This window comes from Lissotriton helveticus, chromosome 7, assembly GCF_964261635.1.
Source record: "Lissotriton helveticus chromosome 7, aLisHel1.1, whole genome shotgun sequence".
Taxonomy (NCBI): Eukaryota; Metazoa; Chordata; class Amphibia; order Caudata; family Salamandridae; genus Lissotriton; species Lissotriton helveticus.
In genome coordinates this window covers 1,927,234,892-1,927,252,843 of record NC_136068.1, presented here as the reverse complement: position 1 = coordinate 1,927,252,843, position 17,952 = coordinate 1,927,234,892, and the positions used below count along the sequence as shown (strand labels likewise).

General features: G+C 47.3%; 1 protein-coding gene across 1 annotated transcript in view; it reads left to right on the top strand.

The window, feature by feature from the left end:
* The window catches only part of LOC144769987 (protein FAM118A-like), a 127,858-nt gene that overhangs the window by 49,404 nt on the left and 60,502 nt on the right, over positions 1 to 17,952 (top strand). The window contains exon 5 of the mRNA XM_078654183.1: positions 31 to 316. Within this exon, the coding sequence (XP_078510309.1) occupies positions 31 to 316 (286 nt within the window). The remainder of the gene's footprint in view (positions 1 to 30; positions 317 to 17,952) is intronic.

Genomic DNA, 17,952 nt, shown 5'->3' with positions numbered 1-17,952 from the left:
CACTCTATAATCTTTCCTTCCTTTTGGCAGACTGCTCTTCAGAACTTGTACAACACAAAGACCTTTGTATTCCTTGGCTGTGGCACAGTCCTCCGCGAGCATGTCTTCCAAGCGCTCTTTTGGTACCCGATAAAGAAGAAACGCGAGATTGAGCACTACATGCTAGTCCTGAAGAAGGACACCGACACGTTTTTTAAGCTTCAGAGAGAAATGCTGCAACTTGGCATCAAACTAATATCGTACGGAGACCACTGCGCTCAGTTCCCAAGCTTCTTCAGAGAGTTGACTGACTTACTTCGCAAGGAGAAGCCCACAGGTAACCTTTTCAACTTCACGCTGAGTTGTGGACATTTGAGTGGTCAGGCGTCGCCAAGTGTTCAAGGACCTGTAAAAACAGGGAATAAGGGGCATATGTATGAAAATCCATGTTTGCGATTCTCAAATAGCGATTTTTTGAGAATTGCTATTTGAGAATTGCAAAAAGGGATGTATGTAAAAAATCGCAATTGTTTAGCGATTTCTTAGTATTCCTTAATTGCGATTAGCAAATTACGAAATCGCAATTAAGGAATACTTTCCCATTCATTTCTATGGGCCAGGAGGCCCATAGGAATGCATGTGAAGTCATACTCAATTTGCGATTCGCAATTTGAGTATTGCAAATTGAGAATAATTTCAAGGGTGCAAGGGTGTCATAAGGACACCCTGATGCACCCCTTAAATGGACATGTGTGCACATATGGCGCACATTCATTCCCTAACGGCATGTATGTGCGACATATGGCACCTTCGCAAATGCCAAAAAGTGCATTTGTGAAAGAAATCGCAAATTACCACCAACTTGAAGTTGGTGGTAATTTGCGATTTCTTAAGGAGAAATCACAAAAATTTAGCATTTAAGGAATCGCAAAAATGTACACACCCACCCACAGTTTTAGGAAGGAACTGAGGGGCAGGACACGCTCACCCCGTCACCCTTAGTGGTGAATACACACACACCCACAGTGTCAGGCAGGGTTTGAAGGGGAGCGCACTCTCACACTCACCCTGCCACAATTACTGGTGAACACATACACACCCACTGTGTCAGGCAGGGGCTGAGGGACAGGGCATGTTCTCACTTACCCTGCCACAACTACCGGTGAACACACTCACACCCACAGGGTCAGGCAGGAACTAAAGAGCAGGGCACGCTCACACTGTCCCCGCCACAATTACTAGTGATCATACATGCACACCCATAGTCACAATTGCTGGTGAAAAGACACACCCTCAGTGTCAGACAGGAGCTGAGGGGCAGGGCACGCTCACACTCCCCCTGCCACAATTACTGGTAAAGAGACTCCCACCCACAGTTTTAGGAAGGAACTGAGGGGCAGGGCACGCTCTCACTCCCCCTGCCACTATTACTGGGGAACACACACACACCCACTGTGTCAGGCAGGAGCTGAGGGGCAGGGCACGCTCACACCCCACTGCCAAATTTACTGGTGAACACAAGCACATCTACAGTGTTAGGCAGGGGCTGAGGGACAGGGCATGCTCACACTCACTCTGCCACCATTACTGGTGAACACACGCACACCCTTAGTGTCAGGCGGGGGCTGAGGGACAGGGCACGCTCACACTCACCCTGCCACCATTACTGGGGAACACACGCACACCCACAGTGTCAGGCAGGGGCTGAGGGACAGGGCACGCTCACACTCACCCTGCCACCATTACTGGTGAACACACGCACACCCTTAGTGTCAGGCTGGGGCTGAGGGACAGGGCACGCTCACACTCACCCTGCCACCATTACTGGTGAACACACGCACACCCTTAGTGTCAGGCTGGGGCTGAGGGACAGGGCACGCTCACACTCACCCTGCCACCATTACTGGTGAACACACGCACACCCTTAGTGTCAGGCTGGGGCTGAGGGACAGGGCACGCTCACACTCACCCTGTCACCATTACTGGTGAACACACGCACACCCTTAGTGTCAGGCTGGGGCTGAGGGGCAGGGCACGCTCACACTCACCCTGTCACCATTACTGGTGAACACACGCACACCCTTAGTGTCAGGCTGGGGCTGAGGGACAGGGCACGCTCACACTCACCCTGCCACCATTACTGGGGAACACACGCACACCCACAGTGTCAGGCAGGGGCTGAGGGACAGGGCACGCTCACACTCACCCTGCCACCATTACTGGTGAACACACGCACACCCTTAGTGTCAGGCTGGGGCTGAGGGGCAGGGCACGCTCACACTCCCCCTGCCACAATTACTGGTAAAGAGACTCCCACCCACAGTTTTAGGAAGGAACTGAGGGGCAGGGCACGCTCTCACTCCCCCTGCCACTATTACTGGGGAACACACACACACCCACTGTGTCAGGCAGGAGCTGAGGGGCAGGGCACGCTCACACCCCACTGCCAAATTTACTGGTGAACACAAGCACATCTACAGTGTTAGGCAGGGGCTGAGGGACAGGGCATGCTCACACTCACTCTGCCACCATTACTGGTGAACACACGCACACCCTTAGTGTCAGGCGGGGGCTGAGGGACAGGGCACGCTCACACTCACCCTGCCACCATTACTGGGGAACACACGCACACCCACAGTGTCAGGCAGGGGCTGAGGGACAGGGCACGCTCACACTCACCCTGCCACCATTACTGGTGAACACACGCACACCCTTAGTGTCAGGCTGGGGCTGAGGGACAGGGCACGCTCACACTCACCCTGCCACCATTACTGGTGAACACACGCACACCCTTAGTGTCAGGCTGGGGCTGAGGGACAGGGCACGCTCACACTCACCCTGCCACCATTACTGGTGAACACACGCACACCCTTAGTGTCAGGCTGGGGCTGAGGGACAGGGCACGCTCACACTCACCCTGTCACCATTACTGGTGAACACACGCACACCCTTAGTGTCAGGCTGGGGCTGAGGGGCAGGGCACGCTCACACTCACCCTGTCACCATTACTGGTGAACACACGCACACCCTTAGTGTCAGGCTGGGGCTGAGGGACAGGGCACGCTCACACTCACCCTGCCACCATTACTGGGGAACACACGCACACCCACAGTGTCAGGCAGGGGCTGAGGGACAGGGCACGCTCACACTCACCCTGCCACCATTACTGGTGAACACACGCACACCCTTAGTGTCAGGCTGGGGCTGAGGGACAGGGCACGCTCACACTCACCCTGCCACCATTACTGGTGAACACACGCACACCCTTAGTGTCAGGCTGGGGCTGAGGGACAGGGCACGCTCACACTCACCCTGCCACCATTACTGGTGAACACACGCACACCCTTAGTGTCAGGCTGGGGCTGAGGGACAGGGCACGCTCACACTCACCCTGTCACCATTACTGGTGAACACACGCACACCTTTAGTGTCAGCCAGGGGCTGAGGGACAGGGCACGCTCACACTCACCCTGTCACCATTACTGGTGAACACACGCACACCCTTAGTGTCAGCCAGGGGCTGAGGGACAGGGCACGCTCACATGCACCCTGCCACAGTTATCTCCTCGTCCCTCTTCCCGTCCTATTCCATAACAACAAGCAGCTTGTCTGCTCTGCAGAAACCTATTACCTAGCAAAGTCGACTGGTTCAGATCCCAGCGGGTCCACTCCGCTTTTCCTCCTTTTGAGGTCGATAAAATGAGTACCACACAGTTGGGTGGCTATGCCCATCTGCTCTTCCTCCCCAAGATACCCTTCTAGGTGAATGTGCGCCTTACATTTACTGATGTTGTCCTCTCCAGGTTGGTCCCAGTTCTGGCTTTGGTTTCCTCCCGTCTGTCTGGGGTCACCGGGGTGTGTAATCGGATGGAAGCCCAGATGACCTGGTTCTTTTTTGTCATGCAGGGGGGGATGTTGGTCCCCTTCCTTTCTGTTTGCACCGGGGTGTGGAGCAGGGGCCAGCGGTTCTTCTCGGTCTTCGCTGCTCCTGTGAATTGCTCTTCACATTCCTTGTCCTGATGGACGCCTGACTGCGTATTTCTTCCATCTGGTTGGTCTTCTGTGGGCTCATGCTCCTGGGTGCTTCTTTTTGGCTTTTCAACATTGCCATGGACTTTTCTGACCCTCTTAGCCCTGCTGGCTCTGTAGTCCTTCGCGGCCCTATTCACTCTGTTCCACCATATTTGCTGGTTTCTGCTCCTTCCTTGGGTGTTTCCCAGTCTATGACTGCCAGGTCTGGGCGAGATGGCCCATGCTCTCTGTAGTCCATCTCTGTTTGTGGTCTGGGTGGCAAATTCCATTCCGCTCGTGGAATTTGCGGAATTTGGGTAATTTCGCGTTCCGCGGAGAACGCAAAATTGCCCTAAATGCTGCGTTGTGCGACTTCGCAAAATTTTTGCTCGCGTTCTCAAATGCGTGTTCGCGAGATATTTCCCCTGGAGCACGCAAACAGCGATTGCGAACAGCAAAAAAGCGTAGCGAACAAGCAATTCTGCGCGTTCGTGGAATTTCTGCGTGTACGCGGAGATTTTTTGCCGTTTTGCGGAGATTTGCGTAACGTGATTTCGCAAATTCCACCCACCCCCTGTTTTCCGGCTTCTGCTGGATCAGTGGTTTCATTCCTGGCCCCCCGAGTTTGGGGGTTTCTCTGGTGGAGGTTGTTGCCTCTTGCTACCACGGGGGCTTGTTCCTTCTCCCTCAATTGTCTTGGGGACCGATGTGGGCGCCTGGGCGAGTGGCACTGCTGAGGGATTCCTGGCCTGCTGTTTGCATGTCTGGGCTCTCTAGTCTTTGTCTTGGTGAGTATTGGTGGCATTGTGGCGAGCATTGTCTCTGTTTCGCTCCTCTCCTTCGGCCCGTGCTATCTGTGCTCTGACATCCGTCCTGGTTGTTTGTGCCTCAGTAGACTAGGGGGGGAGAGTTGTGCCGACCTCTGTTTTCAGGTTTCTCCAGCGGATTTGTGAGCCTTGGGAAGTCTCTGTGTTTTTCTTTGACCTGGGTGTGTTCCTTTTCTGTCGCCCGTTTTTCTCCTGGTTCGGCCTGGCCTAACTGGGTTTATTCGCCTTGGTGTTGTTGGCCCTTCTCCCTCAGTTTGCGGATTGGTTCCCTCATGGTTCGCTGCTTGCTTCATCCCATGGTCATTGCTTTCCTGGTTCCTCAAGGGGATTTGAGCGGTTCTGCCGGTGATAGAGCGCGCAGGTCACCCGACCAACAATTTTACCATATACTTATCGGGCCCATAAACTTCAATTTATCATATACATTAATCAGGTGACCTTACACTCTACTACCAGTAACCCTGATTCCTTCCTATTTTATTTCTAACGTACCCGACTTACCAATCCACCGTTAGGGGTACCTATGATCACAAATGGATCAGGGAGCTAGCTGTAAAAGAAAGGCAGGCAACAAAATACCAACTTTTATATTTCTTTGTTTTCATCAAATAACCACAAACTCAAAAAGTTTTAAAAGTTTTATCTAGATTTCAGATTCAGCAAGCATACAGTTTACGACCAGTAGACAATCAATGATCAAGATAATAAAGATCACATAACCATATACAAGGTAAATCAGGGCAACCATTTATGAGTCTAATCTGAGGTAAGAACAGGGAATATGCTATTCAAGCCTTGCAGGGATGGAACTAAAGAAATTGAATAAACTATAGATGGGGCAAATTTAGGCACATACTAGAATTTCACTATGGGGAAATACTTCAGAAGAATGGGTGAGAAATTTTTAGAACCCTATACATCTATAGGGTGGGGAAAAAGGGAACACGCTATAGTTATAGCAACATTACTTCAAATTCAGCTTGCAACGAGAAAATTATAAACCACATCTAAAATTCATAAACAGTATGGAGAAAGATGCATAAAGGAAGGGTAACATAGGAACATGCTAAGAAAAATAATGTATGACTTTTATATAATAGATTTCGCAAAGCATGGAAAATCAACATATGCAAAGGTATGTTTTTATTGAAGCAAAGACAGAAAAATAGAAAGGTGCAGTATAGAGTTTCAGCACTATATTTACCTAGACTGGTGTGAAGACCAACCCTGGCCACGGGTCAGTTAAGGATAGGAAAAACCCCAAGGAAGGACAGTCATCGACAGGACAGCAGGTACAGAATGGACACCCCAGGACAGGAAAAACCAGATTAGGATCAGGACAGGACCACCAAGGAACGACCAGCACCCGCAGTTCGGAAGCAACGCCTGCGCTCCACCCTCTCTGCAGCTATCAGTCAGAACCCCGATTGGGTTAGCGAATTCCCCCGCAAAGTGCTCCGCCAGCACTTAAGGTTCAGTAAAACCTCCAGAGTCTATGGTATATTTCGGACAGAGTGCTCCACAGCACCTCTGTATCAGTCACCTATTGAGTGCGTTGGGTCAGTGACAGGTCAGCTATTCAGACAAGTCGGACAATTTCTCTAGCTAAACCTAGGCTAGTTATACTGTTTTCGGGTCAGTGTACCACCCCCCAAATGTTGCAAGTGTCAGAATCCCCAATTTCGATTGGTCCCCAAGTAGGATAGGTCAACACACCAATCATGTCTTACTTCTACAAGCTCACATTTACATATTCTGGGCCCGCCTAGTGATTTTGGGGTTCCCATGAGATACTCTACAGAATACAATGAAAACATTACAAATGTATCAATTGCAGTACAGTTCGGCTTCTTCGGCTGGGTGAAGGTGCATCTTCCCAGGCACGTCTTGGCTGCCACCTCTGGTTGGCAGTCATTCAATGTCACCGGCCGAAGACTGTCATGCGCAGAACAGCATTTCAATATGGATTCCCGAGCATCCCATCAGCCCCTCAATACCGCGGTACATGAAAAGTAGGCGAAAACAAATTAAAACATAGAAATAAATGAATACACTGTATACCATGAATAGCTACTCTATACCCCTTTACTTAAAATATACTATGGCGTGAAGGATTAGTGCAGACAGACAATAACATGAAAACATCAGCGCAAGCTTCACCATGTGAGGACACAGACATCCATTTTAAAAGCAAGAGCGCAAGCCCAAAGTTTCCCACCAGAACTGCAAGTACGTCACGTGAGTGTGACTAACGCATGCGCAGAAAGAAACCCGCCAAGCAGCGGCCATTTTTAGATACAAACGTTATTGAGTTAGTAAACACATATGCAAGCGTCTCTAGGACACCCAAATGTCAGAATAAAGGGAAATTAGTAAGACGAACAGGTTGAATTACATGGCTATAAGTTATTCGAGTTTCTTGAATCCAAGCAAGTCGCGTAATATGCGAAATCTTGCTCCATCAATCCCCTCTTTGATGATATTTAGTATCATCACAAACTAATGGAATCAGATGCCAACTTTTTCTCACACTTTGTTCATTTCAATCTCTTCCAACATTCGATTCAATTTCTCCTTCACATCTTTGTCAGGGTGAGAATTTTTCACCCTTTTGTAAATCTGATTATTCAGTTCCTCCAATTCAAGTTCATCCACACTCCTTTTCACACCTCTCTTATTCACAGTGTACTTCTTTCGGTGTTTGCAACATTTGCAACAGACAAATATGAGGAATATGATGAAACCTATCACCCCAATTGGCATCAGTACCTTAAACAATAAACCTTTACCTAAATTAGAAAACCAATGACCTACAGCGGAGAGACCATCAGTAAGTCTCTTCCAGGCACTATCAACCTCCAGTGGTTTGAGTTCTTTTTCCAAATTTGTAATGTTCTTCACATATTTTTTGATTTGTACACTTTTGTCCGGTATGTAAGTGCAACAATGTTGCGCTTTCAACATCCGGCAGACTCCGCCCTCTTTTGCTAATAAGGTGTCAAGAGAAAGTCTGTTCTGTAAAACCATTGATCTGATCGTAACCATTTCGGTATTGACCAACAGAAATCCATGAGCTGTGTCAGTAGACAACACATCCACTATTGTAGACAATTTGCAAATCCTGTGTGTGTTCAGAACCACTCCCACTCCAGGTATCAGTGCACTAAAGATACTACCCATTATTTCACCTACACTTTCTCTTTTACTACGCACTAAGCCATTAGTGTTTTCATTGCTTCCAGTAACTTCATTCACATGGTATATTTTCGGGAAGACAATGCCAAAGTAGCAGCTTCCATACCAGTGATCCGGCAATTTGAAATAAGCCTTGTTTCCACATATATAATAAATTCCGGGAAACACAGGTTCTGACCCATTTTTGAAACCCCATCCTCCAATTACCTTGTAATTGTGTTCACATTGACTGGAACCAATGAAAATGTTATTATAATAACTAGTCTTTTCACAGTGAAGACAGAGTTTCCCTTTTCTCTCGAAATCCAGCAACACAAAGCAGGACCAGCCCCGCCATTTGAGGTGCTTTCCATGTTTTCAGCCCATTTAGGAGTTTTCTGTCTTTTATCATTTGCCTTTCTTTGGAAACCGTCCCTTCTTTTCTCTGCCATGTTTAGAAACATTTTCTCTTGTTCATGTAATGAACAGGTCAAGTTATCTTTGTGTGCTTCATTTAAGTCTATGGTACCTATAGTCAGAAAGTATTCTCCCATATAACGTGTAACGTCACTTTTAGTATGTACAGGATTCAGATTTCCACGTATAGGAAGTTCAGAAAAGATCACGTCTGAGTTAGAGTAATAGTATTGTAACGGTCCTCTTTTGTAGAACAAGCTAGCTAAAATGCTACAGGAAATTCCATATGTCAGTGGCAGGTGATGATAAGTCACGCCTTCAGCTACAGAAGTAGGTAGCTTCATGCAGACATAGCAGTCTTCTATTTTCATTGTTTCTACGTAACGCACTAACAGGTTTGCGAATACATTTAAATGAGTCTGGTTCTTAATTCCATGATAATGTAGTCCTTCCTCATCTGGTGCTTCTAAGTCTGATTTTGTTTGTCTAATGCTAAGTGCTTTCTCACGTCTTTCTACACTTCGTGTTGTCAGTTCTTCAGTGTCTTTGGTCACAGTCTGTGAAATGTCAATATTAGTATTTTTGCTCACCATATAAGGAATAAAAACTGTTAGTCCTATCCATAATATTAATACTATGGCTACACTACATATACATACTTTGCAGCATGTTTTACAACAATTACGTCTAGGCCTTCCATTCACATTTGAATCAGACATTTCTGCTTAACAGAAGTTTGCCAACCCCTCTTTGTAACTTTGCACAGGTAGCTTACACTGAGCAACTTCAGGTTGGTTCGTCTTCTTCGGCAGAATGATCAGCTGCCTGTTCTTCGTCACTTTTGTCAGTTATATCAAGATCCTCAAATTCCTCCAATATCAAATAAGTCCATTCAGGATCCTGATATTTTTCGTTCAGTCTTTTTATTCGATCACTTCTTCTTTTAGAGCTTTCTCCAGCTTGTTCGGCTATACGAGAACTTTTCCTTCTTTCCGCAAGTTTTTCTTCTACTGTTTTTAGTCTCAGTCTCAATCTCTTAATATATGGGGGCATAGCAGATTGCCCGAAAAATCATGTAGCAAAGGAGGCATGGGTGGTCTTTTTTAAACCACAATACGTAGACGATTTACCTCCTCCAATTGAAACCCCTACAGAAAGGGTATTCTATACCCATGGAATATTCTCACTGAAAGACGCAAATGAGGCAATGGACGGAGTAACCAGAGAAAGGGCGCCAGGAATTGATGGAATACCGGCGGATGTGTTTTTATCTGATAGGGCTAACTGGTGTAAATATTTTGTATGGCTTGGTAACGCCATCGCACAAGGAGCAATGATCCCATCAACATGGAAGGGCGCGGAGATAATACCAGTTTTTAAAAAAGGGGATAAGGCTTTACCAAGTAACTACAGGCCCATCAGCCTTATCGACTCTACACAAAAACTGATGGGCAGGATGATACAAAACAAAATACAAGCCTGGATAGATGATAAGGATATCCTTTCCCCGTACCAAACTGGTTTCCGCCCCTTAACTAGCTCCGTTGACCAGGTATTCCACTTCTTAACTATGTTCTGGAAAAATGTAACTCTGATAAATGGCCCATTATATGCTGTTTTCGTTGACCTGAAGTCAGCGTTTGACTTGGTACCCCGACAAAAACTCTGGATTGTTTTGCGAGATCTCGGAATAAGCCCCGAATTGCTGACTCTGCTCGTGAGGATGCATGAAAACAACTATGCCCGGATTAGGTGGGGTGCCCAGGGAGATGTCACTGAATCCTTCCCCGTGGAACGAGGGGTAAGGCAGGGCTGTGTCCTGGCCCCTACCCTTTTCTCCCTCTATATCAATGGCATAGTTGACTTTCTAAAGCAATTTCCGACAGATGCCCCGATATTAGATGGGGAGCGGGTTCCAGTATTAATGTTTGCTGATGACACCTTGCTGGTCTCGCGGACCCCGAGTTGCCTTCAAAGGACAATCAACGCTTTTGGTGACTTCTGTCGGATTCGGGGTTTGGAACTAAACACAACAAAGACTAAGTTTATGAACCTGAATCCTGCCAAAAAATTCAAGGGGAAAATGCATTTTAATGGATCCCCATTGGAGGAAGTGAATGCCTTCACCTATCTAGGTATTTCCTTACAGGCCAACATGAACTGGAAATCCCATATGGACTCTGTGGTGCTAAAGTTCAATCAATTGACAGGGGCAATAGCACAAAAACATAAATCTTCATTTACAAAACCCATTCAGCCAATAATGGAGATTTATAGTATGAAAGTGTTGGGCGCCTGCCTCTATGGATCAGAGCTATGGGGCTTCAGCAATTTGAGTACACTAGTGGTTGCAGAAAATAAATTTCTTCGTCGAATGACTGGTGTCCCCAAGAGCACCCCTTCGATCCCGCTCCAATATGACCTTGGGAGAAAAAAGATCGAGGACATGGCCAGATTGCGTCCCCTCCTATATTGGAGGCGTATAAAAACTACTCCTGAATTGGGACATTACGCAGCTGCCCTCATGGACGTTGTTAGCTCTGATCGGTTTCATAAAATATCATGGCCTAAAGAAGTTAGGAACTTGCTCCAAAAATTGCACCTAGATCATTTGTGGACTGCAGTAGACCCACATGCCTTTCCATCTAAGGCATCATTGAAAAAAATGTATTGGGACATGATACACAATACTGTTCTGATTTCCAACCAGGTGAGTATATTTAGAAGAACGCTGCCACATTGCACGCCATTGTGACCATTTTGCTGCTGCCCTGACGCTGCTACTTGCTTTTTATTAATTTTATTTTAACTGTTCACATCTGTTTCATTTTTTAGTGTTTTTAAACTTCCCGACCCTCTCCTTTACTGAGCACTGGCTCCGCTTCACACTGCTGCACTTTGACACCCTGTGGGGTGCTTTTCCTGCCTATTTGCACAGTTCTTGCGTCTTTTGCAGACGCCCCTTTCCTGGCGCCGGCCTCGGCGCTCGACCCCAGCGGTACCCGGAAGTGAGGCGGGACCGCATTGCACCGGGGTTGGCGCTCTAGTCGGCAGATCGCCCGACCGCTTATAATCGGCAGAGGTGGCGTTTTCGGGCTGTGAGTATATTTAGAAGAACGCTGCCACATTGCACGCCATTGTGACCATTTTGCTGCTGCCCTGACGCTGCTACTTGCTTTTTATTAATTGTATTTTAACTGTTCACATCTGTTTCATTTTTTAGTGTTTTTAAACTTCCCGACCCTCTCCTTTACTGAGCACTGGCTCCGCTTCACACCGCTGCACTTTGACACCCTGTGGGGTGCTTTTCCTGCCTATTTGCACAGTTCTTGCGTCTTTTGCACACGCCCCTTTCCTGGCGCCGGCCTCAGCGCTCGACCCCAGCAGTACCCGGAAGTGAGGCGGGACCGCATTGCACCGGGGTTGGCGCTCTAGTCGGCAGATCGCCCGACCGCTTATAACGCCATGCAGCGGGCACGCCGTCTGCGTGCCGAAGGAGCGCCAAAGGAGGGCCCATCGGTGCCCGTCCGTGTTCCGGACGGGCCCAGGGCAGGGCCCCCAGGGTGTCACTTCCTGTACCAGCTCCATACTGCACTGAGCTATACTCGTGCAGACTTGATGGCACTTAGATCCTGTGGCTGCGCGGAGAGTAATACTTGGTAGGTAAGCGACAGCCGGGCCAGAGTGTGCTCGGCTTGTAGCTACCGCCTCCCCGAGCCTGTGGTCGATCTTGCCCAAGTTAGCACGGATACCATGCGGATTCGAGCGGCCCTTATTAATGCTAGATCTCTAGTGAGGCACGCAGCAGACATCTTCGACATCATTGGGGAGAATCAACTTGACTTATTCTTCATTACGGAGACCTGGATGAACGATTCGTGCGCCCCGGTGGTAGAACTTGCGATCCCACGAGGGTTTAAGATCACTAGAGCAGATCGCCCCAGTGGCAGAGGGGGAGGGATCGCAGTGATCTATAGAGAGCATTGGACCCTCACGTGTGAACCCCTGGAAGGTTTTAGTGAAGCGGAACTCTTACACTTTAGCCTTGTTTTTAATTCACACTTCACATTGGGTGGCTCGCTGGTTTATCGCCCTCCAGGTTATGTTGGCAACTTCATAGGGGATCTTGAAGAAGCCATCATACCCCGTACACTCCAGTTTATAAAATATCTCCTCTTGGGGGATTTCAATATCCATATGGATATCCTGGACTGCAGTGAGGCCATTAGATTTGGCGAGACATTATCAATGGTCCATCTTAAACAATGGGTGGAGACCCCAACGCACGTGGGTGGCCACGTCCTTGATCTAGTCTGCTCCAATTTTGACATCACTATGGAGCTGCCGGAACCTATGCCCTGGACCGACCATGGATTGATTAGATTTTCTTGGACATTGGCTACTGACTTTGGATTAATGTCAACTTATCCTCAAGGCCCATTTGCAACGTATCAATGTTGCATCCCTTTCCGAATTCCTCTCTGGCTGCCAGCCGTCGCCGACCACGGAAATCAATGCGGCGGTTGACGCTTTTAATACTTGGATGGCGAACGGCTCGGCAGTCTCTTTGAAGAATAATCGCATCTGCCGACCTCGCTTCACGCCTTCCCAGCCCTGGTTTACCCATGGGCTACGGGAGCAGAAGCTGAAGTGTAAGAAACTGGAGAGGGCATGGAGGCATGCCTATTTGCCTGAGGCTAAGAAGCTGCTGCGCTGCTCCCAAAAGGAATATTACAATGAAATTAAGGCGGCCAAAAGTAGCTACTATGCTGGACGAATTGAAAAAGCCAGCAATAATAGTAAAGAAATTTTTGCTATCGTCCAGAGCTTTCTCTCTCCTAGAACCGCGCTACCTACGCTACCCTCTTCCGATCAATGGTGCGAAGAGCTTTCAATTTTTTTCTCCGAAAAGATTCTAAAGATTCAGCAGGATCTTCAAACTGCTTTGAAGAAATCCCAGACATCCATTTCACTGCCCGTATTGGCAGCCGTGCCGACGGAGGGTCTGTTTACATCCTTTTCCCCAGCCTCCGAGCTGGATGTTCTGACAGTCCTGTCTGCCCTTAAATCTGGATCGCCCTCCGACCCCTGCCCTGCTAGGGTTTTGGGGGGGGTGTCGTCTATAGTTTGCCAGGAAGTAACTAGGATTGTTAATTTATCTCTCCATTCGGCTTCCACGCCTTTGAGTTGGAAGCAAGCTAAGCTCTTTCCGTTATTGAAAAAGTCCGGGCTGGATCCGGCTGTGCCCTCCAGCTATCGGCCCATATCACTACTGCCAGCTTTGGCTAAAACATGTGAAAAGATTGTTTTTGGACAACTCGAAGGGTTCATTGAGTCCTCTCACGCGCTTCATCCAGCCCAATCGGGGTTTAGAGCGGCCTACAGCACCGAAACGGCATTAATCGAGGTTTCGGAGGCAATTCGGGAGTGCCTGGATGGAGGTGGCAGGGCGGTTCTGATTTTGTTAGACCTCTCTGCCGCCTTCGATACGGTGCCCCATTCGATGCTTCTGGCCAGATTAGCTGCCACCGGTATCTCAGGCCATGCTTTGGACTGGTTGACCTCGTTTTTGAAAAACAGATCACAGCAAGTGTGGATGCCCCCTCATGCATCTAAGGCTAAGGAACTTACTACGGGAGTCCCGCAGGGGTCCACTTTAAGCCCTCTGCTTTTCAATGTTTATGTGACCCCCCTGGTCTATCTAGCTGAGCAGCTGGGTGCCAAAATAATGGCATATGCTGACGATACCCAGCTGCTCTTCACTTGGCCAAAAAACCACTTAGACCCCTTGACCGTCCAGAGTTGCTTATCGGAAGTTTTCCGTTGGCTGGCATTGGCCCAACTTAAGTGTAATGAGGAGAAGACAGAGATCCTCCTCTATGGGTCTTTCCCGGATAATTTCAGGGAGCAAATCTGGCCCTCCGATCTACCCTGTCCAAACTCAATAGGAGGCCCTGTAAAGAACTTGGGTGTCTGGTTCGGGCAGGATCTAAAGTTCGGGGAGCATATTAAGAAATTAACCTGTACTTGCTATGCCACTCTAAAGGCCCTCAGAAGGTTCTTCCCCTTCATCCCTAGTGAGGCTAGAGAGACTGTGCTAAGAGCTCTGATTTTGTCACGTTTGGATTATGCTAATGCACTCTTTAGCGGCCTTCCGGACTATATGGTCCATCGACTCCAGGTGATTCAAAACTCTGCAGTTAGACTGATGTTTCAATTACCTAGGAGATCCAGTGTTCGTGGACATTTGCGTAGTCTTCATTGGCTACCTGTTGCCAACCGAATTCTGTTTAAAATTCTGGTCCTGGCCTATCGTGCTATCCATCAGTTGGGTCCAGTGTATCTGCGGAACAGATTCGCCCTTTATGCTCCTAATCGGGCTCTCCGCTCCGCCAACCTGTGTCAGATGGTTCAGCCCAAGTTCAAGCTTTCAAGAACAGGAGGCAAGTCTATATCTGTCAAGGCAGCCAGAGCATGGAATGCTCTTCCCCTGGTTCGTCGAACTGCCCCCTCACTCTCTCAGTTCAAGAAGGGACTTAAAACCCATCTGTTTAATATTACTCTGTAATTTCTTTGTATGTTATGTTGGCTGCCCCTTTTCTCTTTTGACTCACCGCGCCAGGATACTCTTGAGTAATAGAGCGCGTAACAAAAGGCTTTATAACATAACATAACATAACTTATAACATAACCAACCATCCATGTTGACATCCCAGTTCTTGGATTTTAAAATCACTCCTAAATGCGAACAGTACTGGGACTTGATTACTAAACCCCTAGACAGGAAGCTGTATTTCCAGTTCAGAATTGGCTCTCTACCCCTCAATGCCTTCACCGTCAATTGGTCCCCTGGTAATGTAAATACTTGCTTTTACTGTAAAGTACATGCAGAGGACATCCCACATTTTCTGTTTGTTTGCCCATTATATGCTGCCCCAAGAAGTAGATGGCTAATACCGGTTTGTAGGAATCTGGGGACAAGGAAATATCTAGAGGCACTAAGGATATTAAGATCAAACTGTGCCCCCAATCTTGCAATCGCTGTAGCCAAATACATGGGGTGGGCCTGGATAATACGTACGCGCACTTTAAAACTGTAATTAATTAAGGGAAATGTAATTTTAATGTCAAATTGAATCTGCCAAGGCCTTGTGCTGTGACTTGGACTTTACAACATATGAATCTTACAAATTGAAATATTCGCCAGCACTGTATAAATTGATGGTATTTAATATGCATTTTATCTTGTTCTTAAAATTCTAGTGTAGTATTTATTTTGTTTAGTTTAGGGAAATATGCTTTTATGACAATGCTGTCGAATAAAGTATTTAAACTTGAACTTGACTTGACTTAATATATCTGGGTTCGATATTTTTCTTTTTCTTTAGTCTTTTAGCTGGCACTGTGGTTCGGCTTTCTTCTAACGCTCTTTTATTTTCGTTTGTTTGTGGCACTTCTCCTTCTGCTTCTTCCCTTCCTGTCTGACTAGTCCCAGGTCTTATCTCAGTTTCTTCTGCCTGGTCGCTAAGCTGGCCTTGTTCAGGTGTATACTGGATTTGACTTTTGGGCGTTTCAATTTCTGCTTCCTGAACACGTTCTTCTAATTCTATCTGGTCATGTTCAAGCACTTCGAACCTTTGATTTTCTTCTGCTTGAACTATTACACTAGTTCCTGTCTGACCCTTTTCAATCTCAGGAGTTTGTGGAGGTGTGTCTATCACTTGCTCTGTCCCTGTCTGATCTTCTTCTCCTTCAGATTTGACATGGATTTCGATAATCTGATTGTCTTCTCCTATTCCTGTCTCTTCCTCTCTATTCCACTCTCTATCTGCGTAGGTTTGACTTCTTGTTCTGATTGGATCATCAGTCAGGTCGATTATGGGTATCCACTCATCTTGACTGGTGCTCAGTTGTTCGCCATCAGCTACTTCAGGACCAACGTCTGGAGACCCCTCAGCTGGACAACCTTCAGCGTCAGTTTTCTCGTCTCTGATCACCTTCTTGTTATGGCTGGCATGGATCCACTTTGGGACGCCGGCACACTTCACCGCTGTCGTGGTCACCAGTATCACTTGGCGTTGTTGTCCCCACTTCGGTGCAAGGCAATTTGAACGAGTATGTTTCTTCAGTACAACCCGATCGCCTGGAACCAAATTATGGACTGGAGTTGTTGGACTGGCGACGGCGTCTTCCCTAATCTGGCGAGAGATAGAACGCACTTGGTCACCCAGTTGCTTGCAGTACTCAAGTACCAAATCATCAGAAATGCTTATCAGTTTGTATCCTGGTACCCATGCTTGTCTCATCACTCTTCCCATCAGGATTTCATGGGGGCTCAGGCCTGTTTTTCGGTCTGGAATACTTCTATTTCCCATCAGAACAAGAGGTAAAGCATCTATCTAGTTCATGCCAGTAGATTCACACATCTTTCCTAATCTCGATTTCATAGTGCCATTTATTTGCTCCACCACTCCAGAAGCCTCTGGACGATAGGCACAGTGCAGCTTTTGTGTAATCTTGAAGGCTTTACAGAGCTGATCAATCACCTCATTCTGGAAATGCCCACCTCTATCTGATTCAATTGTGACTGGAACCCCGTACATAGGTATTAGTTCTTGCAGTAACAATTTGGCTACAGTCATGGCGTCATTCTTTTTGGCTGGGTAGGCTTCAACCCATTTTGAAAACAGGCAGACAATGACAAGGACGTATCTCATTCCTTTGCAAAGGGGCAACTGAATGAAGTCTATCTGTAATCTTACAAAGGGACCTCCTGATTTCCCAATTTTTCCCAATTCGACTACTGTTCTCTTCCCAGCGTTGAACTGTTGACATGTTAAGCACCTCTGACAGAGTGACTCTGCTACTTTCCTGAACTTCGGGTTGTACCATGTTTGATGGAAAACCAGAACCATGGCATCCCTACCAACGTGTGAATCTCCATGTATCAGTCTGGCCACTGAAGCAAGCATATGTCTAGGTAACACAGGCATACCATTTGGGCACACAATGATAACATCCTCACTTCTCTGCCGACAACCAAGTTTCCTCCATTTTTCCTTTTCCTTTGGTGTCGCAGCATGCTGCCAATCTCTCAATTCTTCCCAGGTAGGTACATCCTCAAACACCATAAGTTGGCAGCTGTTTCCATATCCCCCCAATTTGATGTTTACAGACATTCGATGTTTGGCACAATGTTGGGCCACTTCATCAGCAAATCGATTTCCTACTGTCACATGATCAGTGCCAGATTTGTGAGCAGCACATTTGACCACTGCCAATTCTTTTGGTAACTGGATTGCATCCAGTAATTCTTGTACAACTTTTCCATTTCTGATGGGAGTACCTGAAGAAGTCAGGAACTCTCTTTGTAGCCACAGTTGGCCGAAGTCATGCACAACCCCATAACAGTATTGACTGTCAGTATATACTGTTATTCTTTTATTTTTCCCAATTTTACAGGCTCTTGTCAATGCAATCAATTCGGCTACTTGTGCAGACTTTACTCCAAATAAACAAGATGCTTCTTCAATGCGTTTTACTG